General features: G+C 35.7%; 1 protein-coding gene across 3 annotated transcripts in view; it reads left to right on the top strand.

Moving 5' to 3' along the window:
• Positions 1–26,776, top strand: part of gk.L (glycerol kinase L homeolog) — a 57,880-nt gene extending 31,104 nt beyond the window's left edge. The window contains exons 8-21 of one of the 3 annotated variants that reach the window (XM_018247046.2): positions 1,223–1,289; positions 2,945–2,962; positions 3,769–3,804; positions 5,008–5,075; positions 6,976–7,018; positions 7,644–7,724; positions 10,402–10,480; positions 10,597–10,693; positions 12,590–12,674; positions 13,056–13,176; positions 13,618–13,761; positions 13,873–13,959; positions 21,229–21,315; positions 24,184–26,776. In XM_018247046.2, the coding sequence (XP_018102535.1) occupies positions 1,223–1,289; positions 2,945–2,962; positions 3,769–3,804; positions 5,008–5,075; positions 6,976–7,018; positions 7,644–7,724; positions 10,402–10,480; positions 10,597–10,693; positions 12,590–12,674; positions 13,056–13,176; positions 13,618–13,761; positions 13,873–13,959; positions 21,229–21,315; positions 24,184–24,197 (1,027 nt within the window). In that variant the 3' untranslated portion in view covers positions 24,198–26,776. The remainder of the gene's footprint in view (positions 1–1,222; positions 1,290–2,944; positions 2,963–3,768; positions 3,805–5,007; positions 5,076–6,975; positions 7,019–7,643; positions 7,725–10,401; positions 10,481–10,596; positions 10,694–12,589; positions 12,675–13,055; positions 13,177–13,617; positions 13,762–13,872; positions 13,960–21,228; positions 21,316–24,183) is intronic. The other 2 variants (XM_018247047.2, XM_018247048.2) reach the window with 2 other exon arrangements.

The raw sequence follows: 26,776 nt of genomic DNA, 5'->3' as shown, positions 1-26,776 counted from the left end.
TTGGCGCCATAATCTGAATTTAAGCGTCTCACTGTGCACAAAGCTTTTCACTCCCTGATGAAAGTTCCTGTGAGGAACTGAAACGTTGGTTCAGTCCAATAAACCTCCTTTTTTATCTTCAAAACGTTTGTGTTGCTGTAACTTCTTGGTGTGCCGTCATCCTGCATTGCTTATCGAATTTTTTCCAGACTGGCACCCAAGTTTTTATTTTGCCTAGGGTGTGCGTCCCTTACTCTCTATAGATAGATAGATAGATAGATAGATAGATAGATAGATAGATAGATAGATAGATAGATAGATAGATAGATAGATAGATAGATAGATAGAGAGATATATATATCTATGTGTGTGTGTATATATCAGGAAGCCCGATTTAAATCATTTGTTTTCTGAATGTTTGTGTATATATATACACAACGGTTCAGAGAGAACCGAAACGCGTTGATGTGGGAGAGTTTGTAATACTCTAATAAAAAGATACTTCTTAATCACTATACCCGTGAGTGCTCCTGACTACATTTATCTATTTCCTTTTGAGGAGCACCCGGGATTTGATCCAGTGAGGGTGAGTGCCGGTGTACCATATGACTATATATATATATATATATATATATATATATTCATAATGCAACTAAAATAAAATCTTTAGAAAGTAATGAAAACAAAGAATCAATTTAGTCAAAGAAGTTAAATAGCAAATTGGTGTCATTTAAACCATACTGAGATCTTAAATTATACAGTAAAGGAAAGTGGATGTGCATTTCATTATTCGACACATAGCACATAATTGGAACACAAACAGTTCATAGTTGAAATGAAGCTGATACACATTTAGGTCTTTTTGCAGAATAATCATTTCCAATTTCCTGCCAAAAATGTGTGTGCTTGGTAAGTGTCTTATTCAATGACATACAAAGCATACAAAATATAAATTCCATATTTGCAAAGAAGAGGTTTATATATAAGAACAACATTGAAAACATAAAGGTATTGAACTGGAACCCAGAAGCCCAAGTCACTTTTTAGGACTAAGCACCAATGGAAAATCTCATTGTCTGCCTTTAAGCAGAGTGAGGCTAGAGCTTGAGGCATCTAGTCTAGATCTATTAGTTGTGATTTTGCAGGGTCTGCTTTTCATTATTATACAACCATTTACTATATAAAGAAATACTACTTGTCTGTCAAAATAATATAATATTAACGTTATCATTAATATGTTTAGGTTTTTTGATATACCTATGGAATTATTGCCAAAAGTGAGGAGTTCGTCAGAGATATATGGTCTCATGGTAAGATTTGTTCCTTATTTCCCTTTATGCTAACATGACACCCCACCCCTTCTTTTGTTCTAATAAAACTGAGAACAAGCATGAGTACATCCCTCAAGCCCAATGGATAACATTTGATGAAAGACCAGGCTTTACTGTGGGCCATACAAAGACATTGTTGCATTAACAACAGTGGTAGAGCTGCTCCAGCATGATGCCACTGAGTTAATAGGGAATTTCAGCAACACTGTTTGGCCCACTTCCAAGTACATTTATTATAATATTTTTATTATATATTTACTCATCTTTAGTTTAGTGCAAATTATCTATGTAAGTAAAATGTTATAGTATGATAAAAACATTTCATCACAATACCCCTTTTAGTATTGATGATTTTTATGGTAATATTGGTCTGCTGACAATGTAGAAGATAAGGAACTGGTTCATTCTCTGTATTCTTTGTATGCATATTTATATAGTGCTACTTGCATGCAGCATTGTCAGAGAATTCTCATTCAGGACTACTTTCTCTCTAGAGTTTACTTTGTACAACACAATCTTTAAACTAGTTCTATGAATCTGACTGCTTGTGCCTTCATTTTAAGGCCAATTGAATTTCTGACCCTATTGAACTATGGGACCAAGGATGTTTTCTCTGCCAGTGGCAAATAGCAGCAGTAACATCCCACCCATTAGTCTACCGGCACTTCACCTAGGAATGTATGGCAAATGCACTGCCATGGAAAACTTCAATATGACAGGCAGACAACTACCATTGCTGTTTTCCTACTGAGCACAGCATTGGAAAAACACCTCACCAGTGTTAAAGCTATCGATGAAATGTATTTACATTAAGCATTGTGATGCAGTATGTCTTTTAATATGACTTTTTAACCTGAATGTTTTTTTTCCCCCACTAGAACTTTACAGTACTGCACTCTAATTTTTTTACTTTTGCTGGAACCAGCCAGTTAAGCTTCCCTACATGTAATGATCTGCTTGTTTGGTGAGGGAAGAGTTTTGGTGAAAAAACCCAGAGGGAAATTTAAAAAATGCTAAAGTAAAGAATGTGAAAACAGCCCTTAAAAAAAATAATAATCAGGAATAAACACTGAAAAAAAGAAATTAACTGTAATTATTCCTTGCATAACTTGAAAAAACACCAATTATATTCAAACAGGAGAAAAATGCCTACATTAAATCTGCTGCCAGGTGTCTTTATCTCATGAAGGTGCAGTTTTTTCTTAACTTTGGACAGACAACCAAGCAAAATAATTATTTTCATAATTATTAATTTGTGTAACAAGAACTCCTACGTATTTTTATGTATTTATTGCGTCATTTACATTATAAAATTGTTTGTAGTTCTTTTTTGCATGACCATTTCAATTTAGATTTAATTCACAGCCCTACGTTTGTATCAAGGGAAGCTAAAGTAACAAATTGGTATTTCCATATCCTTAAAGTTCACTGTGAGCCACATAGTTTGTAAACAAAGCAACTGCTATTTCTGTATCCTTATGTACTTTGGTGGGGTGGTAGAATTTGTTTCAGTGAAAAACACGAGGGATTTTTTCTTCATTTCCATGTGACTTTATCTGGCTTTTAAGAAAATAGAGAAAGCTAATATGTCTTATGACTTTGAACTTTTTCTCTTATCTTTTTGCATACCTTAGAAAATCTGTCCTAGCCTGGTGAGTAAAGGCTTTTATTGGGCTTTGCACCAGTCACATGTTCCCTGCATTTGGAGCATACATCCAGGTCATTTCCAGTTCATTTCAATTCTTAGAATATGTATAGGAGTATCAAGGATGGGTGACAAATCACTCAATACAGTAAATTCAGTAAAGTTGGCATGCAATAATACACAAAAGCATTTTTAACGCACCAGTCGACCAGAAGGAATTATGTTAAAAATGTAACTTTATTGATCCATTAAAACCACCACTCCGGACTTGTGGTTGGCATGCCTATGAGTCTATGTAACGTAATAGATTCTAAAATCTGTAGGTCTATGTAAAGCAAAATAATTTAATACAGTACCTGTAGTCATATATTCTATGCAAAGTGATGACAGACACAAACATCTCCATCAATTTTTAGCCCCAGTCAAGGACTGCATCTCCAATATATGTCAAAGAACTAAATCTGGCCTCATTACTGCAAAGTGTTATGGCTTTTATATTAGTTTTGAACAAAAGACTGGATATGTACTTGCTTGTACTCTCGTTGGGGCTTCACACAGGATTTTTTATGGTAATGTTCTCACTCAAGGTGTTTGTCGTATAAAAGGGCACCATTAATTGTTAGACAAGGTCAGGGGGCCTAGAACCCTCTTTATTGGCTTGCTTTTGGCTGTGGTCATACAGCTTTCTTGTAAGCTTTTATTGTACAAATGTCATAGTTCTGAGAAACATGTAAGGATTTTAAAGATACTTTCAGTATTTATTCCCCAATAAATTCTGGTATGTAAGAGAAATCTTTCTGTTTGCTTTTATAGAAGTCTGGAGCTTTGACTGGAGTTCCAATATCTGGGGTAAGAATAAAAATGTACCTGGACAAGGAATCTTTCTGTATTATACAGTAGATGTGTAGCAGTTAAGTTTTGCTTGCCTTTTCTTTCAAACTATCTAGGGTTTCCCATTTGCATTTTACATGCTTTTAAGATCTGTACTCTAAGATGAAATATCAGTAGTGGCAGCTAAAAATGTATCGGCAGTGACAGGACAACAGCTTATGGTCTCAATGAAGATTTAGGGCCGAAAACTATCAATAGCTATATAGCCATCAAAATAAGTTCATATAAAGTGCAAACGTGGGCCCCTTTTAAAAGTCAAAAGTCTAATTCTTGTTTCATATGGAGGCACCTGGGCTAAGTCTAGCACCCTTCCATTTACAATTCTTCTAACCCCAACATGAGTGAAAAGTGCCATTGACATCAGATTTCAACAGGGGAATGTAATAAAAGTCGCTAACAGAAAAGCTATTTTCAATGTGAAAAGTTATGCCTTTGCGTGGACAAGTTTTGCTCTTTGTGACTTTTATTACATTCCCCCCAAGTTTCTTAAATGAATCCACCCTTCCCCCCCTAAATGGTATATGGTCTGCAGCCAGTGTCATAACTAGAGATTACTGGGCCCCACAGCAAATTATTTTTCAGGCCCCCAAAATGTTTAGCAGTTGACAGGTTTTACCAATATTTGTTGAAACTATATATGAATTAGGGCCCCTATACCCCCTGGGCCCCCTGCAGTAGCAGGGTCTGCTTCTTCTATAGTTACGCCCCTGTCTGCAGCAAATATCACTGCCATAATCTTAATCACAGTATTTTAATGGGAATGAAAAAAATTAATTCTTGCCCAGCAGTCCCCCTGATGTCCTCGGACCCTGCAACCACAGCTACAGAACAACATTCATTAATGCCCTTACTTGAAGATTCTAAATAGAAATCATATGAGCAGAGGATTTAGCATAATGGTAATTTGACTTTCCCCTAACTTCACGTATATATTGGTATTGTGTTTAACATTGCTTGAAAAGCAATTCAGCTACAACCAAGTAGGATCATTTTAAAATACATTGCATTTTTAAGTTAAACATGATTATCTATGTCTTGGAAGCATATATAGCGTTTGCAGATTTCTTGGAACCATTGATATGTTTATTGAACTCAGTGCAGTAAATGTTTTATCTTATTGGGATTCTTTCCCAAAACAATAATTGTGTTTCTGTCTTGCAGTGTTTAGGAGACCAGTCGGCTGCTTTAGTTGGACAAATGTGTTTCCAAGATGGGCAAGCTAAAAACACGTAAGTCCACAGTCTGTTACAAAATTGCATTGGTCATAAAAGGTATTGTTCACACTTTTTTCAGTTCAGTTGTTTTACAATAGTGCACCAGTTGTTTTCCAACCCTCTCACATCTCCTAAAAACTCTGGGCGGTGGGGTGACCAACTCTGTAAATTGTTATAATTTGATAAATTAGTTGATACATTTCTTATCTTGGGTCCTACTGAGCAGAATCCCTGAGTTTCATTTTTACAGCCCACATCATCATGAAAAATTACAGATTTGTATGAGATGATGTAAATAGGATCTGTTCCTTGGATTAGTGACACAGTACTTGGAAAAAATTGGACATCGGTTGTGTATACGATGGGACCCCCCCCCCTCGAGAGTGATGGATAGATAGCTTTAAAAACAATACAGGCATGGGACCTATTATCCAGAATGCTCCGGACCTAGGGTTTTCCAGATAACGTATCTTTCCATAACTTCATATCTAAAGTCTACTAGAAAATAATTTAAACATTAAATAAACACAATAGGCTGGTTTGTCCTCCATTAAGGATTAATTATATCTTAGTTTGGATAAAGTATAAGGTACTGTTTTATTATTACAGAGATTTGTGTTATTTGAATAAAATGGAGTCTATGGGAGCCGGCCTTTCTGTAATTCAGAGCTTTCTGGATAACGGGTTTCCGGATAACAGATCCTATACCTGTATGTGGAGAGACAATGTCTTAAATACACTGAACATCTAAAATGCCACTGACCTCTAGTGGCTAATGTATAAAAGTACAGTTATGGAGACATCCTCATATTCTCAGTGTTGCTTGGGCTCATTTTGCTTTTAATAATATAAGAAGTATAATGTATGAAAGGATATAGTAAAGACATAGATTGTAAACACAGATGTTTGCAGCAACTTTTTTTTTACATAGACCAAGGTAATTTATTGCAGCAAGCAAACCTTGTGGCAGTTTTATGTTTTGCAGGTTATTTAAAAAAAGTGATGTAAAATAAAGATAATTATTTTTATTAGAAAGTATGAATATGTTATAATACAACCATTCTGTACAGCCTAAGCTATAGTTTCCCATACCCTCTGTTCCCTGCTCTTTGTAAACTGTCTCATGGTTCAGACTAGTATCCCTGAGGGCTGAACTACCACAAATACACCTGTTCTAACATTAGTCCTCAGTATGATAATATTAAGTGAAAATTGTGCTATAAATATCTAAAATATTCTTACTGTGGACCTGCTGTTGTCTTTTTACCTATATTACCCACTGCTACAGATGTTGAACTAGGTACTTGTAGGACAATACTGGAACTTTATAATTAAACGGTGTAGGGCCTTAGCTTCTCTTAAAGGAAAACTATACCCCCAAAATGAACACTTACTCAACAGATAGTTTATATCATATAAAGTGACATATAAAAGAATCTTACCAAACTGGTCTATATATTTAAGTAAATCTTGCCCTTTAACATCTCTTGCCTTGAGCCACCATTTCAAGCAAAAGACAGAACTCTGTCTGTTAATTGGCTCATATGACCTAACAAGTATAGTTTGTTTGGTATGTTTGTGTGCACAGTGAATCCTACGATCCCAGGGGACGGCCCTTATTTTTTAAAATGGCAATTTTCTATTTATGATTACCCAATGGCACATACTACTAGAAAAGTATATTATTATGAAAATGGTTTATTTACATTTACATATGAGCTGTTTTATGCAATATCTTTTTAAAGAGACCTACATTGTTTGGGGGGGGGGGTATAGCTTTCCTTAAAATGTGAGAATACTGATTATTGGTGCATCTTGAGCAACTACACCGCATAAACTGTATAGAGCCTCGCTGCACCAAATAGAAAAGTGAACTAGCAGCACCTCATGTTGTTGACATTTCTTCTTATTGCAGATACGGTACAGGCTGCTTTTTGCTGTGCAACACAGGTTCAAAGGTGTGTTATCTGCAACCTCTCATTTTGCTTTCAGTTTTTTATGTAGAAAATGTGTATTTATTGATCTGTGTCTTTTTAATTGAAAATGTTGCTTCTAGTTGTATGTAATACTATTGCACCAGTGCATTGCAGAAGGTGGCCCTCTAATGCACTGGCCACAGGTCCACCTATGCTTTTTCCAAGCTGAACAAGCCGAGCCCCAAAGTTCTAATGCCAATGGTTCCCTTAAGTTAAAAAGAGCATAGCAAATCTCTATTTGATTGAGTGGGTTTTTATTAAAAGAAGTCTTTGCATTGGCTATTGAGTATTCAGTATATTGCATTATTTTTAAAACAGAACACATTCACTTCATATGATTTAACTGTTACAAGAGAGTAGCTGCAGATTTATTTATTTATTTATATGTTAAAACTGTAGTGGATAAAATGTATGAAAATTTGCTAATCGTTTTGCAATAGAAAGTAAACGCACAACAATGGCAAGGTAAGTGCAACAGTGAGTAAAAAAGTGGCTTTGTTTATTTCCAAAGTTTTTGGCAAGGGCACACACCACGCAATGCCTTCTGTGCATCTAGTTTAGTTCTTTTGGTTGATCTGTTTGGTAAGTGTGGTGTTTTTTCCCACAGCCTGTCCTCTCTGACCATGGCCTTTTGACAACTGTTGCATACAAGCTAGGAAGGGACAAACCTGCGTGTTATGCCCTGGAGGTATGGATTAACGCAAAGCATCTTTTGCATACATTTTATTGTTTCTTATTTTTAAATATATTATTGTTGTTGTTGTTATTGATCTTGTTATGTATGTATTGTAAATTTGGGGGATTCACAACAGACACTTTCTTGACTTTAACCCTTAAAGTGACAGCAGAATTTCACATTTCATTTGGACATTCATTTGATGTTTTTTTTTTTTTAACATTTTGTGCTCTCTTATTTTAGGGGCATTTCCCGGCAGGGGGGGATTTTTAGTTTATCTTGGAAAACTATACTTTGTTTCTTTTGGGAGAACCTGAGCTTTCTAAACCTGAGTTTTTGTGTATTTCCACTTCTGGAACAAGATTTAGAGCTATACATACCAAAAAAATAGAAAAATTGCCATTTTTCACAATATAGGGATTTATACTAGAAAACTATTTTATTTTATGCACAGATATTCAACTGATTTGGAAAGCCACAAGTGTCTCCAACGTGCCAATATCAGAGATGTATAGTTTTATGAAGATTTCTGACTTCTAATAGGCAGTAAATTACCGAATTTCAAAGCACTACAGTAAATATAGCGTACTTTGGAGTCCAAAGCCAATGAATCCTGGAACAGTAGGTTTATCCAAGGAAACCATATATTTTTGAAAAGTACAGGTTCTGTCAAATCCAAAATGGGTAACCATGTCTTTCTACTACTAATTAGACAAAATCACCTCAAAACTTTTACTTTGCAAGTTTGTATCTACCACATAGCATTTTTTGTGTGGTAAAAACAAAAAAATACGTTGATCCCCCCCCCCCCAAACCATATATTTTTGGAAAGTAAACATTCAGACGAATACAGAATGGGTAAAATATTTGAAAATCTCCTCAAAGTTTCAATTTTCTAGCATCTTATCTCCCACATAGTTACATAGTTAGATTGGGTTGAACAAAAAGACAAAGTCCATCAAGTCCAACCCCTCCAAATGAAAACCCAGCATCCATACACACACCCCTCCCTACTTTTAATTAAATTCTATATACCCATACCTATACTAACTATAGAGCTTAGTATCACAATAGCCTTTGATACTATGTCTGTCCAAAAAATCATCCAAGCCATTCTTAAAGGCATTAACTGAATCAGCCATCACAACATCACCCGGCAGTGCATTCCACAACCTCACTGTCCTGACTGTGAAGAACCCCCTACGTTGCTTCAAATGAAAGTTCTTTTCTTCTAGTCTAAAGGGGTGGCCTCTGGTACGGTGATCCTCTTTATGGGTAAAAAGGTCCCCTGCTATTTGTCTATAATGTCCTCTAATGTACTTGTAAAGTCTAATCATGTCCCCTCGCAAGCGCCTTTTTTCCAGAGAAAACAACCCCAACCTTGACAGTCTACCCTCATAATTTAAGTCTTCCATCCCTCTTAACCAATTTAGTTGCACGTCTCTGCACTCTCTCCAGCTCATTTATATCCCTCTTAAGGACTGGAGTCCAGAACTACACTGCATACTCCAGATGAGGCCTTACCAGTGACCTATAAAGAGGCATAATTATGTTTTCATCCCTTGAGTTAATGCCCTTTTTTATGCAAGACAGAAATTTATTTGTAAAGCTATGCTGACCACATCAGTTTTTAGTAAATTTCAGAAAATTGTCACATAGCTTGCAATTTATCCCATTGTATCCCCCACATTTCATAAGTACCAGCATAAAACATCTACGATCTGTAGCACTTGAATCCTTTTATCCACAGATAAAGGGTTATGGCAGTTTATTTACACAGCGGGGTGACCATTTCAGCATACAAAACATAATCACTGGCATGGAGTGTCTGTCTTACCTGTTCCATCCAGAACACTATAGGTTCCAGGGCCAGACATCAACATCTTTTAAACTTAAAACTCTTTGATCACTCTACCACAGTATTTAAAAAAACAAAAACAAAACATATTCCACAGGGTTGTAGTATAAATGTATGTATATATTAAACATTAACCAATACAAAATATAAAGAGGGCCCTGCCAAAATAGAGATATCTTGAACTGGTATTATCATCACAGTTCACAAGCTAAGCACAGTTTTACTGCTTTTGAGATGGAATATGGGGTTATATATATATATATATATATATATATATATATATATATATATATATATATATATATATATATATATATACCTGTCTGATATAAGCCTGAACGTCTAAACAGCCTTTTTAATGTCATCCAGTAGGCAGAATGTGGAGTTATGATAGAGCAATCGGTGATAATGTTTTATTGTATTGTACCCCAGTAGTACCTTATACTGCTTGTGTATAAATATACAGATATTAAGCCCCTTAAATAATAAAGAGATTTAAGAGCCTTATGCAAGCAGAAGCTCCACTCATCAGCAATAATGATGTTTTTTTCATTATGTTCTTATGAAAAGCTGACAGAATATCGTTACTTGCAGAGTAATGACTCTATAACACACTGTAATGCTGTCAGTTAAATGCCCAAAGCCCCATAAGATGTTTTATTCCAATTATAGTATTTGTCATAATTATAGGATATGTGGATCTCATGACATGCAGCTTTTCCGTTATGCTTATGTTTTTAAAAAGTCTGACAATTTGCAATAGTCTGTGCACTCTTGGACATAGACAGTACTGTGAAGTTATTGAATTGACTATTGTATTGTGCTTTTTAGGGTTCAGTTGCCATAGCAGGAGCTGTGGTGCGCTGGTTGAGAGACAATCTTGGAATTGTGAAGACTACTGAGGAAGTAGGTAAGTCACAAGAGCAATATCCTGCAATCCTTCACACATATATGTTTACCCCCTCATATTTTGCTGCATATGTTTGCTTAACTGAATTAAAAATGTGTTTTTATTATTGGTTTTAGAAAAACTTGCTGCTGAAGTCGGGACATCATATGGTTGCTACTTCGTTCCTGCATTTTCAGGTTTATACGCTCCCTATTGGGAGCCGAGTGCCAGAGGGTAAGCAGCTTTCCTTGTGTAGTCTAGTTCTAATACATAAATTGCTGTCTGCGAGAGTGTGGGTTTCTCTCCTTTCTATAATCTATTGCACAGGAGGCTATAACCAGAATGTCTCCAAATTTTCCTTCAAATATTTACTGTTTAATTTTTCTATTTTTGTGGTCAAGCACCGATGTGTACCATTGGTAACATAGATAAGGATAGTTTTGCCTTTAACAGTTTCTTCTCTGCAATAGAACAATTCAATTTAATAGAACTTCTGCAAATCCTTTATTTAAGTTAGAATGTAATTAAATACAAATCTACCCTTCAAGGGATTCTGTCATGATTTTTATGATGTTTTTATTTCAAAATTAAACTGTTTATACTGCAATTAATTCACTCTACCATATGAAAATTCAGTCCTGAACCAGCAAGTGTATTTTTTTAGTTATAATATTGGTGTGTAGGCAGCCATCTCAGGTCATTTTGCCTGGTCATGTGCTTTCAGAAAGAGCCAGCAATTTAGGATGGAATTGCTTTCTGGCAGGCTGTTGTTTCTCCAACTCAGTGTAATTGAATCTGTCGCAGTGGGACCTGGATCTTACTAGAGTGCTGTTTTTAGATCTACCAGACAGCTGTTATCTTGTGTTAGGGAGCTGCTATTTGGTTACCTTCCCATTGTTCTGCTGATGGGATGCTGGGGGTGGGAGGAGAGGGTGATATCACTCCAACTTGCAGTACAGTAGTAAAAAGTGACTGAAGTTTGTCAGAGCACAAGTCACATGACTGGGGGCAGATGGGAAACTGACAATATGTCTAGGCCTATGTGAGATTTCAAAATTGAATATCAAAAAAATCTGTTTGCTCTTTTGAGAAATGGATTTCAGTGCAGAATTCTGCTGCATCAGCACTATTAACTGATGCGTTTTGAGAAAAACATTTTTTACCATGACAGTGTCCCTTTAAATCTTCTTCTGTGGTTGAGTTTGAAAAATATTTTATGCTTGCAGTGTTTAATCATTTCAAAATGCTGTCGAAATTATTATGTGCAATACAGTTCAGTTGCCACATCAATCTGCTATATGCTTGAAGGGTTAATACTATTGTAGAGATTTATGTCGTTTCTATTAATGCTTTAAATTATAGTTTTCAGTTATATATTTGATACAGGCGTTGCTTTCATTTCTCCCAGACTAATTAGAGCTACCATTATGTAAGCAAAGGAAACCCTTGGCTACTCAGAGATACAGTGACTTCGAATAAATCTTGGATGAGTTGCTGTCACATCAGAAAAGTCACATAAGGAACAGGGAATATATATCCCTGTTATAACGAGAATTAGATTGTTTTAAAGGAAATGTAAATGTTTCATTTTAATGATAAAACATGACAAATAGGATAGCACAGGAAATCATGTGAGGAGATAATCTCTTTGGGTTAATTTGAGGGGAAATTTGCTATAACATATGCTTCTTTTTTTTTTTAGGCAGTATTGCTATTTTAATTTGGGACCATACTATGAGGGACAGTATTCTCTAAGTGTACATTAGAGCATCAGCTCTCTCCAGTTTCATATACCAGAATTCACAGTTTAGGAGTCTGATGTAGGGAGAAGAGTAGGCTTGCTCCTGGGGCATCACTACATAGCATTCAGGTTGCTTAGAAACTGATGTATTCAGCTTAATACTTAAGACATTGTGGCCTGTGAGTGGATGTGCTGAAAGCCAGGTTTGTTGAGGTTTGTTCTTGAAAGTGTCTGAGACAGTGATCTGGTTGATGCAACAAGTGTTGTGGTTAATAATTGTAGTTCAGTTGTCCCATAGTGGGCAACTTCGGTTGGCTTTTAATGCTATGTAAAAGTTGTTATAATACAGTTTTCACTTTTACATTACCTGACTTTTTTCTCTCTCTTAGAATCATCTGTGGCCTCACCCAGTTTACAAACAGAAACCATATTGCCTTTGCTGCTCTTGAAGCTGTATGTTTCCAGACTAGAGAGGTACATTACTATAGACTGTAATTCCTTTTGAGCAGAGATCATCAATCTGCAGCCCTCTGTGTCCTGCTTCACATCACTCCGCACTTTCCTCACAGCATTCAGTTGTGGGCAGGATGTGGGAGTTGTAGTCATCTGATGTATGACATCCTTGTTTTAGGGCCTAAACTCTGCCCAACCTTCCTTGAATATTCTAGATGAAATAGAAGACCTTTGTTGCATTTTTGGGTGGAGCAGAATAATGAAGATATAGGGGAGCTTAGCCTCCTCAACTGAAATATATTTATACATTCTGCAAAAAAAGCCTTTTTGGTAGCATTCCTTTAATTGCAATTTAAATTTTTTTTTTGCTTTGAAATTATTTGACTTCTGGTTTAATTCCAGATTCTGGATGCTATGAACCAAGATTATGGCATTCCTCTCGGTCAACTTCAAGTTGATGGAGGTATGACAAGCAATAAAATCCTCATGCAGCTGCAGGCTGATATCCTGTGCATTCCAGTAGGTAAGATCATTTTGCAGTGACACCATGTCTATATATGTTTATGTTTATTGCAATGTGTATGCTCTCTTTACTGTATTGTAAAAATGTGCAACACTGCATATAGAAGTAACAGTATATAAATGAAGTTACTCTTTGTTACTCGTAGATAGATCAAGGCTCTTGTCCTATTAAATAAAAGATTTCAGGGTAGATATTCAAAATGAATTTGTTTAATTTCCTTCCTTTTCTTATGAGCTCTGAAACTTATGTCGCCAACCTTCTAAATTGTTAAAGTTTAATACACTAGCTGCACTACACTTAGCTGCTGTCTCTACTAAGACATGTATCCACTAATGCATTAACTTCACTTTAAATACTATATTTAGCGCAATTATTATTTACGAAACTCTTTCCTGAGCGTTTATTTAATTATCATTTGCCTGTGCTATATCTTTTCACTAGTGAAACCATCCATGCCTGAAACAACTGCACTAGGCGCTGCTATGGCTGCAGGCGCAGCTGAAGGTGTCGGTGTCTGGAGCCTGAATCCTGGAGATTTAACTGCTGTAACATGCGAACGGTTTGAACCACAAATAAACCCAGAGGGTAAAAGCCACATCCTATGCATTTGCTTTAAAAAAAATCATAGTCAGGAAATACTAATATAAATATAGAGAAACATTCATCGTTCCTACTCTCCTTTTATTCTTGATCTAGAAAGTGAATTTCGCTATGCTAGATGGAAAAAGGCAGTGATGAAATCAATGGGCTGGGAATCAGCAGAGCCTACCTCCAATGGACATGGTGAGATTTCTCCTTCTTGACATGCTGTATAGTAAATTATTTCATACTGACCCCAGCATTATGTAATGTATCCAATTGTGACAGCTATTTATTGGTGTGTCTCCAGTGGATTATGGAGACTTTGAGCAGCATTTACTACCCCCAGGATAAAAGTGTTAGAGTACTAAGGGGCACAAGAGTCTCAGGGAATGGCTGCACCTTGCAACTTGCAGAGGAAAAAAAAATCCAGTGCAAGTTTCTGCCTCTCTCTAACTTGCGGCATATAAATGATTCAAAAGCTAGGGGACATAATGCAGCTCTGCCAAACACAGATAATAATGGTAATAATGGATTGATTCATCAGAGCAGCTGCAGATATCTGTACTCTGCCTTCCTATAAAAGAACTGTCCAGTGTAAACATAAAACTGGGAAAATAGATTGTGTAAAAGCATTGAATTATAGCATAGTTGTATTCTTTTTACTTTTTAAGGTTCCAGGGATACACTAGATGCTATCATACATTTTCAGCAACTATGCATAGACAAAGAAGGGCTTGATCAATGCTCATTCCCTGGCTCTGTTTAATTATTCTATGCAAGTGCATACATACAGTATTTTTAAACAATGTTTTTTTAAATTTGCAAGGTTCTAATCATACCACGTTGAGGTAAGCCCAAGTCCATATTTGATTATAGGGAAAAATCCCCTCCCCACTCAGTCCCCAGTGCTCATGCATGCAGCCCCGTGACTCCTTTGTGGCCTATCCACATATCCAGTCCTGAGTAAGTCCCATATGGTACTCCTACCTTTATACGTTTGGTGTTTTTCATAGGCTGTTAGCCCTCTGTTTGATTCCAATTTTTTGTGTTTTATGACCAAACCATTGGTCGCAAAGTCTGATCTTCCCTGCTTATAGGGAGGAGATCTTTAATACCAACATCCATTTTTTAAGACGTGTTGGCTTCCTTCCTGTAGCGCAACTGCTAAAATACAAAAATACAGAGTGGGTTGTGGGAGTACTCCAAGGCTTGGAAAATAAAAGTGAAGTAAAAATCAAGTTAAGGCTAAAATATTTTAGCACCATTGTTGTCTGATCTCTCCCTAAACACTACAGTACTCCTTTTATTTTTATGAAAGCACTTGCTCATTAAAGGACCAGTAACATCTAAAAATGAAATTGTTTTAAAGTAATAAAAATATAATGCAGTTTTGCCTTGCACTGGTAAAACTGCTGTGTTTGCTTCAGAAACTCTACTATTGTTGATATAAATCAGCTGCTGTGTGCCCATGGGGGTAGCTATTCAAAGGAGAAAAGGCTCAAGTTACACAGCAGATAGCAGATAAATTCTGTAGAACATAATGTTATCTGTTATCCATTATTTATCCTGTGCCATATAGCCTTTTTTCATTTACCGCCATAGCTGCTCAGCAGTTTGTTTATATGAACTATAGTAGTGTTTCTGAAGCAAATAGATCAGTTTTACCAGTGCAGGGCAACACTACATGATATTTTCATTACGTTAAAACACTGTTACTGTGTTACTGTTCCTTTAAGTTTAAAAATATTGATATATTTAGTTCATTTTATTGACTACATTAATTATTTATGTCTGGTGTGAGTTATCTACTTTCCACCTTCTACTCAAGTTCATTTACATGCCGTCCACCATAATGACCGTCTAACCTGTCACCCTAATGGTCTGACATTATCAAAGTAGTCATTTTTCATGAGTATATATTGACATTGTCAGATCCACTGAGTGTCAATTTAGAGGTAATAATAGAATGAGGTATATTGTTAAAAAATCTGTCCCATACCAAGAGCATAAAATCCAAGTGTCATATCATATAGTCTCATAAAATACAGCTCCTTTAATATTCTCTTCCTTATTATAAATAAAAGATAACTTTATAATGATATTTATTCAGATTCTAGAATTGTAGAGTGCAGCCATGTGTATTGAAAGGTGCTAATTCTCATAAATCTAAATATGTTTGTTGCATATTGCACTTTACATCTGCTGAAAACAACTTATTTTGCATGTGACATTGTTACCATATTACTCAGCTTGTCATATACATATAAAAAGCAATATCTTTTAACTGGCTCCTTTAATGAGCATTTTCATTATGCAAGAGCATTTGATTGTCTTTTTACTACCAGCTTCAGGCTGCTTGAATCTCTCATTATAAAGCTATAGTAAAGACCATTGAATAGGCATATTAATTGGACTAGATCACTCAACATTTAACCTCAGCTGTAATTAGACTGTTATAGATTTATAATTTAACTGGCTGGGTATTTTGTTTTATAACTTTATGACCTTGTTAGTCTGAGGTTATCGTTGCAGTCTGCAGTGAAAGCCCGTTCCACAAATTATTTTGTTTGGCATCCACAATACATACAAAACAGAATTAGAGAGACCAATTCATTGAATGCCTCGTCTTTCTTTAATCGGGTGTTTAATTGCTTGAAAAGGGAACTCAAAATGCCCTTCCAAAAATAGTAGACAGTCATTTGTTCCTAGAAGACAATTAAACCACCCCTGGAAGTGAAAATTTCAGCTAATGGTATTGAATAAACCACTCAAGTCTCAAAATCTTTCATCTGTGATTTTATTTATTGATCATAAAAATATTTGCCCTTTCTTGTAAATTCAACATATATTGCTGATTTATTAATATGCACCTATGTCGATAGATAATTTTATACTGGTTTATATTGTTCTTTGGCACTGCTGTAGTACCTTCATGCTAGCACTCCAAACTTAACTCCTGCTGAACCTTTTATGTTTCACACCTTGCTTCCACCAGAGCAGTTATATAATTCTATAATCATTGTAGATTTTTGTTGGAAAAAAACACATGGATGCAGAATTATACTGCTAAAAATGTGGTATGTTCATGTGTCACTACATGTTTTGGACATGTTTTATACCCCTGAACAATGTTGGTCTCTATAAAAATACATTGCATAAAACGGCTCATATGTAAAACCCTGCGTCATGTAAATAAACTTCTTTCATAATAATCTACTTTTTAGTAGTATGTGCCATTGGGTAATCCTAAATAGTTTAAGTATTCATTTTGGGAGTAATAATAAATAAAGGGCATTTGGGCCGAAGGCATCTAACAATTAAGCACATCTCACAGTTCACCGGTACAATTCGGCATCTGTGTACTCCTTTCCAGCAAAAATCTTTAACAACTTGTAGTCACCAACTATTCTGGCTTTTGGTGCATTCAGCTATTATGTATTTGAAACCATATGTTCTAAGGAGGTTATTTATCGGTCTGATTTTATCTCAACATTTTCTGCTACAAACTCCGATCAAATCTGCTCGGGTTTTTTTATTATTCAATTTTTCCGAAAATTTGCTTTGCATGAAAAAAATCTGACTTTCATTTTTCCGGATTTTTAACCCAAAAACTCTGATTTCTTATGCTTTTTGCCCAAAAACTCTATTGCTAGAAACCCAGCGCACATCAAAAAATCAATGGGACTTCTCCCATTGCTCCTCAACAGGTCTGACATGCTGGATTTTCTGATTCTGACTTTTCCATCCTCGGGTTTTATAAATTCCAAAAACTCATGATTTTTTAAAAGTCAGATTTTATTTTTAAAAAACAAAACAAAATTTTTTTGGGGATTTTTACATTCGGAGTTTAGTAAATAAACCCCTAAGTGTTTCCACTAGCACATAGCAACCAATTAGTAATTAGCTTTGATTGATCTTTTGCAGTTGAAATAGTAAAAGCAAATGTCTGATTGGATGCTAGGCTACATATTACTGGTGCAAAATACATGTGAATAAAGAAAGGACAAGATGCAATACCATGACTGATATTCATCAATATTTAAACTTCTGTTTGAAGTGTCAGTGAATACCTGTAGCTTAAATTGTTTGTTTGCTTTTACAACTTGTATTTGCTTGTGGGTATCCATAAGTTTATGGAACTCCCGAGTGGTTTGTTCTTTACTACTTGGTAAAGGATTAAAATAGGTCACTTCTTATGCAAAGCAATAGGAATACTCCCTGTTTGACATCTTTCTCCAATAAAACATTCTGGCAGTTTTCTGGCAAATGTTGTGGTCTCCAACAACAGTTTCCGGTGCAAGTCATTTCATGGTAATTTTTTGGTTTTGACCAAAACCCTAAATGTACCATAAGCTTCAGGCCCCTCGTTTATTATTACTTTAACTATCAATACCACTGTTCCTACTATTAAGTTAGTATTTAGAACACAGTTGTTTCAGAAAGAAATTATTGGTTTGTGTAAATACCATTGATTTTTAATGTACTTAAAAAAATTAAAAAAAAGGATGATGGACCAAAGCTGCACGATGCCTGAAAGCAACATGGGATTTCCACAGACTCCCCCAAGCTGTCTTTCTAAGCAAATTAAGAATAATAAGGAGAAGTATTTCATTTTGCAATAGCCGGGAGTAAGGATGACCAGTTAATATAAATCCAGTGTAAGGGCTCTTACACATGAGCGTTCCGACCTGCGCTCCCCTGCGTTCCGTTTTTTGGCGTTCAGCCACAGGGGAGCGCAGGAATAGACGCAAGTCATTATTTGAAATGGGGCTGTACTCACTCAGGCGCGTGTAGGCGCCGAACGCAGGAAAAATGCAGCATGTTGCGTCTGAACCTGCGTTCGGCGCCTACACGCACCTGAGTGAGTACAGCCCCATTTCAAATAATGACTTGCGTCTATTCCTGCGCTCCCCTGCGGCTGAACGCCAAAAAACGAAACGCAGGGGAGCGCAGGTCGGAACGCTCATGTGTAAGAGCCCTTAGTGCCAAAGCTTCACAAATTAAGAGCGGGATCAATTTGAAGAAAAACGGATGGCGAGTTATTAGAGGAGGAGATGGGTCTCTCGCTGTGTAAACAGCTATAGGAAAATGTACACTTGGGAAATTACAGTTCTGCAAATCAGTATTACATTCATGTATATTTATGTCATAGCGAATTATCGCTGGATTCAGTCTTTTGGATGTTAGATCATTTAGTCTGATATTCTAGAAATAATGCGCATGCTTTCAGATTCTGATTCCTCCATTCATTGTCCTAATGTTAAACACTAATCCATTGTTTGTTTGATTTTACGATTTGTGGAGCCTATACTCGAATGCAATTTAAATCATAACATTAATTTAAAGGAGAACTAAAGCTTAAGAAGTAGGCTTGAAATGTTGTATTATGTTTTGTGCTTCTGTACCAGCCCAAGACAACCACAGCCCTTAAGCAGCAAAGATCTGTGTCTCAAAAGATGCCCCAGTAGCTCCCTGTCTTCTTTTCTGCTGATTCATTGCACATGCTCTGTGCTGCTGTCACTTACTGCGCTTAGGGACCCACTAACAATATACAATACACCTATAATAGAAATGTCACTATATAAGGCTGATTAGTAATTAATACAGATAATTACTACATGGCAGCACAGAAACCAGTGCAATTAGCATCAGAATTTAATAATCAGCCCTGTAGCATCAGCTTATATTACAGTCCAACCTCATTTGCTGCTTGATAATTTGTGATGACCCCTAAGCTCAGCTTCTCAACAGCTGCTCAGAGCCCACTGAGCATGTGACAGACACTTTCAAAGATGGTGACCCCCTGTGACAAGTTTGAAGTCCTGGATCATTGCTGCTATTGAGAAGCTGAAACTTTAGGCTGATCTAAATAAGTTCAGTATATAAAACATGGCATTTTAAACCATATTCATTTTTAGGGTTTAGTTCTCCTTTAAATGTTCACTTCGCATAAAATATACCCTGACAGGAGCTAAATATATCTGCTTGATGTTAGCAGCTCTTCGAAAAACTATTCTATTTTGTTCCTTTGCATGTATGAGAATTCTCTTTAACTCCTTATTTTCCATAAATGGACCGTTTAATGTTCTTTTCCCACTGCTATGCTAAAGCTTTCATTGAAAAAGACAAAATAATATGACGTGTGATAAATGATTTTGTAATTGTTCATGGAATCAAAGTAAGAAATCCTACCTACGAAGATCAGTTTGAAGATAAATCTGCCTTTCCAGCAGCAGACAATTGCAAACATTCCAAGCTGGCCCATTCCAGTTTTTACAAAATAAAGCCATGCACTAATAAATATCTTTCTGACTTCATGAAATGCCCCTGGGGTTTCCTACATACTTTCCAGTCATATTTAAATACACATTGCTGTGAGGATAATAATATGTCCATGAAGCAAGGGCAAAATTAACCAAAACTGGGGAGAAACATCGCAGCAGGGTGACAGGCTAATCCAGTTCAGCCTGTGCTGATGGAAGGGGGGAGTGGTCACTAGCAGACTAGGTGATTGGATAGCTTCAGTGTTCAGAATGTATGGAAAGCTTCACTTTTAGGGGCAGATTTACTAAGCTCGAGTGAAGAATTCAAATGAAAACAATTTGAATTTCAAAGTATTTTTTTGGGTACTTTGACCATCGAATGGGTCAAATTTGATCGAATCGAATGATTCGAACGATTCAAAGTAAAAATTGTACGACCATTCGATAGTTGAAGTACTGTCTCTTTAAGAAATACTTAGACTTCATACTTCGCCACTTTAAACCTACCGAGCTGCAATGTTAGCCTATGGGGACCTTCCCCAGCACTTTTCTAAGTTTTTTTTGATCAAATAAAAATCCTTTTTTAAGATCGCTTAAAATCGTTCAAATCGATTGAACGATTTTTATTCGATCAAACTATTTGCGCTAAAATCCTTCGAATTTGACCCTCGAAATTCAAGGGTCGAATTTGAGGGTTTATTAACCCTAGAAATTCGACCCTTGATAAATCTGCCCCTTAATGTTTTTAATTAGCAGTTTTTTTTTCTGATGAGATTTCTCAACATCGCATTATTCAATATCATTTCACTAATTAACTTTATGATATCAGCACTGATTTTAGGAAATAGGCTGTTTAAAAACTGATATATAAATGACTGAAAGAATGAGAAGATCCACTTTTGTCAAGGTAAACCCTGTTTGCCATTGCAGTTATTACCAGTGAGCTCTGGATTCCATTAGCTTGGATATTTGTGTTTGTCTTTTCTTCTCTGCAGCTTGCTCTGCTCTTTGTCACGTTAGTGCTGTCGCTCGTTAATTGATCTGGCTTTTTATGTTATTGACTTTGCTCTGTCACAAATGTCACTGCTTGTAATTTTCTTTCCCTTTTGTATCCATGATTGATTCTTAACTCAAATATTTTAATTTTTATGTTTTCTTCCCCCTGTACCTTGCTTGACTGGAATCCTGTTCTACTGGATGACTCCAGGTGACTATAGTATCTTCTATAGTCTTCCTTTGGGGTTTTATATAGTGAGTAGCATGGTATTATTAATCGGAGCAAAGTACATCTCAGGTCAGTCCTCCTTATTCATATAGTTTCTAGTGCAAGGATTCTTTGCTTTTACTGATATAACGTCTGCATTCAATAGCATGCTTTTTATGACCAGAACAGATTAAACATTTAAAGCACATTTAAAGACTGATTGATAATGTATTTTGTTGTTTGCATGTTCACCCGTTTTTAATTTTTAATACTAAAGTACTTTTTTGTTTGCAATGTATATATATAAATTCTTGAATGGATTAACAACATTCATATGATATAAGTAAATGCAGACTGGCAACATGCAGCAGAAAAATGCAGCAGAATTTGCAGCCACATGTATTGATTGCCTTGCTGTAATAATTCAATACAGAAAATGGTGTGATATCAATTGTAGCACCAAATAATATATACAGTCATATGAAAAAGTTTGGGAACCCCTCTTAATTCTTTGGAGTTTTGTTTATTATTGGCTGAGATTTCAAAGTAGCAACATCTGTAGTATTTCAGCAGTGACATAACGTATTAACAGAAAATATGCAATATGATCATAACAAAAATAGACAGGTGCATAAATCTGGGCACCCCAACAGAGACATTACATCAATATTTAGTTGAGCCTCCTTTTGCAAATGTAAAAGCCTCTAGACGCCTCCTATAGCCTTTGATGAGTGTCTGGATTCTGGATGGCGGTATTTTCGACCATTCAAAATCTCTCCAGTTCAGTTAAATTTGATGGCTGTGTTTTCTCATGATTGGATACACCTGCCTTTGAAGTTTAAGGCTTAACGAGCTAATCCAACCAATTTGGTGTTGCTAGTAATCAGTATTGAGCAGTGACATGCATTCAAATTACCCAAAATTTTGCATAGCCAGTTTTTCACATTTGATTTAATTTCATACAACTGAATACTATTTCACTAAAAATCTTTGTCCAGAAAACACCCCAGTACTGTTGTTGAAAGTGGAGTAAATTAATAAGCAGGCTGAAAGGGGTTCCCAAACTTTTTCATATGACTATAAATCCATACTATATATATATATATATATATATATATATATATATATATATATATATATATATATATATATATATATATATATATATATATATATATATATATATATATATAGATTTAGTCTTGCAACACAAATATGCCTATATAAGAACTAGCTGCAATTTTATTCATCTTGCGCAAAATGTTTCTACTCACAACCACAGTAATTCTGCTCTGTGCTTAGCTGCACTGATAACCTTCTGCCACAAGATGGTGCCCCCTCTCAAAGAACGTTCTGATGGATTCGGTACAAATGATGTCTTTTAAGTGCTGCAATCTATGGTGCAGAAATACAATTAGGTCATTATGGTGGTAAGGTGCGGTGTATTGTTTAATCAGGTTTACCAGTTGTCTTTCACATTCAATTTACTTCTAATGCAAAAGACAAGTTCACTCTGCAATCAGTAAGACGTGCATATTAATTGCTATAATTATTCCAAAACTTGGGATGCGTAATTGCTAATTAAGTCAAACGCTGAAAGAAAAAAATGTTCTGTATGGCAGGGTATCTTCCTGTCTTCCCGTGTAGTCTTGCAAGCAGCAGAGAAGTAATGACATCATCTGGTTATTTTGTTCCATACGAAAAGCGAACCATGTTTCTGAAAATAGCCAAGTAAAATGTATTCCTTATGTCATTGATCGGTGGTTCATTGCTGGTGCTCCCGATTGTTTTTTCGGACTATAGAGCCAAGCACAGTGCCTTCCCTGCCAGCCTCGGCTCTCACTCGGAAGCTAGAGCTGTGGAGATCTTCTGGTTGCCCATCACTGCTTGGATTCACCTGTAAAATAAGCTTTATCTGAATGCTACACTGCTGCCATTTGTAAATGTCTTTGCTAAAGTGCTGCACAGCTATCCATAAAAATTCTGGTGATTCTAAACGTTGCGTCGTGCCACGACCAACAGTTGGCAGAGCTAAGAGGCCCCATATTCACACATTCATTAAACTTTAAAGGATAGAACATCAGTGTACATGCTAATCTGTCTTCTAGTGTTGAACCTGTGTTCCCCTCTGTAAATATAGTTGATAGTAGAAAATGGTGGCTGATATTTAAGACATTCAAGAAACCAAAAGGAAAACTATAGAAGTGTCCATCACAAACCTATAGCTTTAAACTTAAATGGTATAGGAAATGGCTAACTCCTGCATTTGCATGGAACCATCTAATAATGTTTAATCAGATGGATTTGGGACATGGCTTCTGACAGTGATATCTCTTGACCATCAGTGAATTGTCCTTGTTTGACTGGTATTATACACTGTTATGTGGAAATTAACAACACAGACTAATTCTGCACTCACACACACAGAGCTTAGAAGCTTTGTACAGCAATGTCCCCACCAGATGCTAAAATGATAACTGGTTACTGGTTAGGGGATTTGCCACCACCTTGCTTATTTTATAATAACCTTCAAAAACTGAATTTTTTAAATGATGGTAAAAAAAAGAAATTCTGACTTTAAGCATGCATCAGTATCGGTTGCTTATTTTCTTGCATGGCTTTGTTTCTGATGCTGAAAGTGGGAGAAAGTATTCTCAGGGCTCAGGTGGTTTATCTGCATGCACACAACTACTAATATATGCAAACATCTTTGGATTAATGTAATCACAGGTGCAAAGTTTGCTACTGGAATAATGACCAATAGCAACCAATGAACATGCAACATACCGGTCACCTGGCAATTACTTTATTGGTTGCTATAGGTTACTGCACCTGAGCATATACAGAATATAGATTAAAACTTAAAAACTGGCGATAGATACTAAACTATTGATTTCATGCAAGTGTAGACCTATTAATGTGATATATATTTATATGTTTTCCCCTTCTACCTTTTAGGTCTTAATAAATAACTATTCATTGACGTCTGCTCTTTTTTGGCTGGTGGTTTTATTAATTTCTTATGTTGCCAATAAGAAGATATAGATTCCTGCTGTGAACTGCTACATGACATATGGAAAATTATGTGCAAGGGTAGAATGACAAAAACACGCCATTTAATGACATTGCTTCTCTGTCCAATAATCGGTGAGAAGGACATTGCCTGCGCAACGCTGGTCGCCATGTGGATACTGCAACCAATCTCTTTGCTGGTGAAATGTCACTGAGTAATCTTTAACAATGGGAAGGAAGAGGATTTAAATGAGTCTTAGAAGGACTGACTTGCACTTTGTTCGAAGATTATAAATATCCTCAGAATTATTAATATACATTTTTCAGAAATGTAATGATAAAACATGTACAGAGATTTTCCAAGGTTTTTTTTCTTTTTAATTGTTAAATGAATGCACATTTTTGTTAATAGTGAAATCAATTCTAACTTAATTTTGTTACAATACAAAAGGTAAATAATGGAATTGAATTTTATTTAAAGAATGTCACGAATTTTACTGCGGTTCTTTGCATGCACCATTTCTACTTTATTCTGAGGCTTCTGTAGTGTCGTTGTTGTCGGAGAGCCCAATACAATTAGCACAGTGATTCACCAAGATAATTTAATTTACAAAGATTATAGCCACTAAGATTCAGTTTTTCCAAAGGAATTCAAAAAAATGCGTTTTTCACACCTTGTTGCATTTATTATTCACAATTTCTCAAGGCTTTTTTCAAGCTTTTCTTTTCTATGTTGATAACTATACAAACCATGCAGGGATCTTCTATTGAATATAACATGGGGCATTGGAGTCTTTTTTTTAAATATATATATATATTTCTTTATCTAGGATTTAAATGTGGCCAGTAGCTTTAAAAAAAGAAAATAAACCATTTGATTTGACATCCCTATCATATCTATTCTGTTCAATGCATTTTGGAGCAGAATCATTTTTTAATTGAAGAAATTACCATCTGCAAACCAACTTAGTTTTTTTAATTCATTTTTAGATTATGCATATTGCTGACCTTAAATCAAATTATCATGCCTTCTAAAACCGATGCAGATTGATAAAAGTGAAGACAAGCGGAATATTATACATGTGAATTGGATGTACAACCCTTTTCTTTTTTAGGTGTTGTGTCAGGAGGTTTGAAAGATGTTAGTAGCACTTAGATCAGGTGATTGCCGATCACCCTCCTTGGAATGAAACCGGTTGCCAGCTACTTTACTATAATTATATTCTGTTGTGTAATTCTTTTTTCATTGCGCCTCACAACCAAACACTTTCCTATCAGTATACACTAAATCACTTTCATTCGTCATAATAATAACTGTGCTATTCTTTCATCTGCATGCAATATATCTGAAACTGCTTATATATTTCAGTGAGATTCTCTTCAGGGTAATGATTAAAATATTTCAGAATTACAACTTTTTGGGGTCCTTGTTGCTTGACATTGTCATTATATACTTCACAGATATCTCATGCTCAGATAATGTGCGGGGAGGCTGGTAGAATACTACTTTCTCTGTCAGAAGAATAAATTATAGAAGATACTTTAAAGTGATACCTACAAAACTACTGATCGAAATAATGTATAAATACTGCACATACTGTACAAGTTACCTATGGTCATGTTGATCATGTTTCACTGACAGGTCTGCTTTTGTAAGAAATTGTTACTTGAAGTTCTCAACCTGACTGTGTTGCCAATCTGCTTGAATACTGCTGCACAAATATGGCAGCTGCCTCCATGGGGGATCAGATAAGTAATGTATAAGCATTGGGCAAATACTTTTGGGGCAGTTACAAATGGCATGCAAAGACAATGATAGATATTAAAAAGTTTCATTTCCTGGTGTCAGTATCTCTTTAAAGTTAGCCCCCCCCCAATATGTTGATGCACAGATGATCATAATACATAGGGTAAGAAAAATAGAATATAGAAGCATGTTCTATTGTTTAATGGACTGTTCTGGTCATATAAGGAGGCCTGTACCACCAGTGCAGTGATGTGGGAAGTGTAGCAATATTTAAAAAAAAAAAATTACAGTAGAACCTCCATTTTATGGTAAATTCCAGGTAACTGTAAAATCCAGGGAAATAAAGAAGTTGCTTGCCTGTATGGACCTGCGATAACATTGCATCAGTTCCAGGAAAATGTGAAATCTGGAATGTAAAATTGGGGTTCAACTGTAAATGATACCTTACCTTCACAGAGGAGATTGATTTTGATATTTTTATATATATAATATATATAATATATATATATATATATATATATATATATATATATATATATATATATATATATATATATAAAATTTCCCAATTATTCATTGATTAAGCATAACACTGCCAGGAATGGGAATTCTAGGAGCTGTATGGGCCCTGTCTTGTAGGACCGATATCTATGTTTTTTTTTAAATCCAGAACTCATCTTCTTTATACAATTGTTGCACTTCCATCATGTACCTTTATATTCATCTCTGTAAACAAGTTGCTGCTTAGTGTCTGTTGGGATTAATGTCAATAAACAGTTTCCGTTTCTGATG

This window comes from Xenopus laevis, chromosome 2L, assembly GCF_017654675.1.
Source record: "Xenopus laevis strain J_2021 chromosome 2L, Xenopus_laevis_v10.1, whole genome shotgun sequence".
In the NCBI taxonomy this organism is placed as follows: Eukaryota; Metazoa; Chordata; class Amphibia; order Anura; family Pipidae; genus Xenopus; species Xenopus laevis.
The sequence above is the reverse complement of the archived record's forward strand: the minus strand, read 5'-3'. Positions and strand labels throughout refer to the sequence as shown.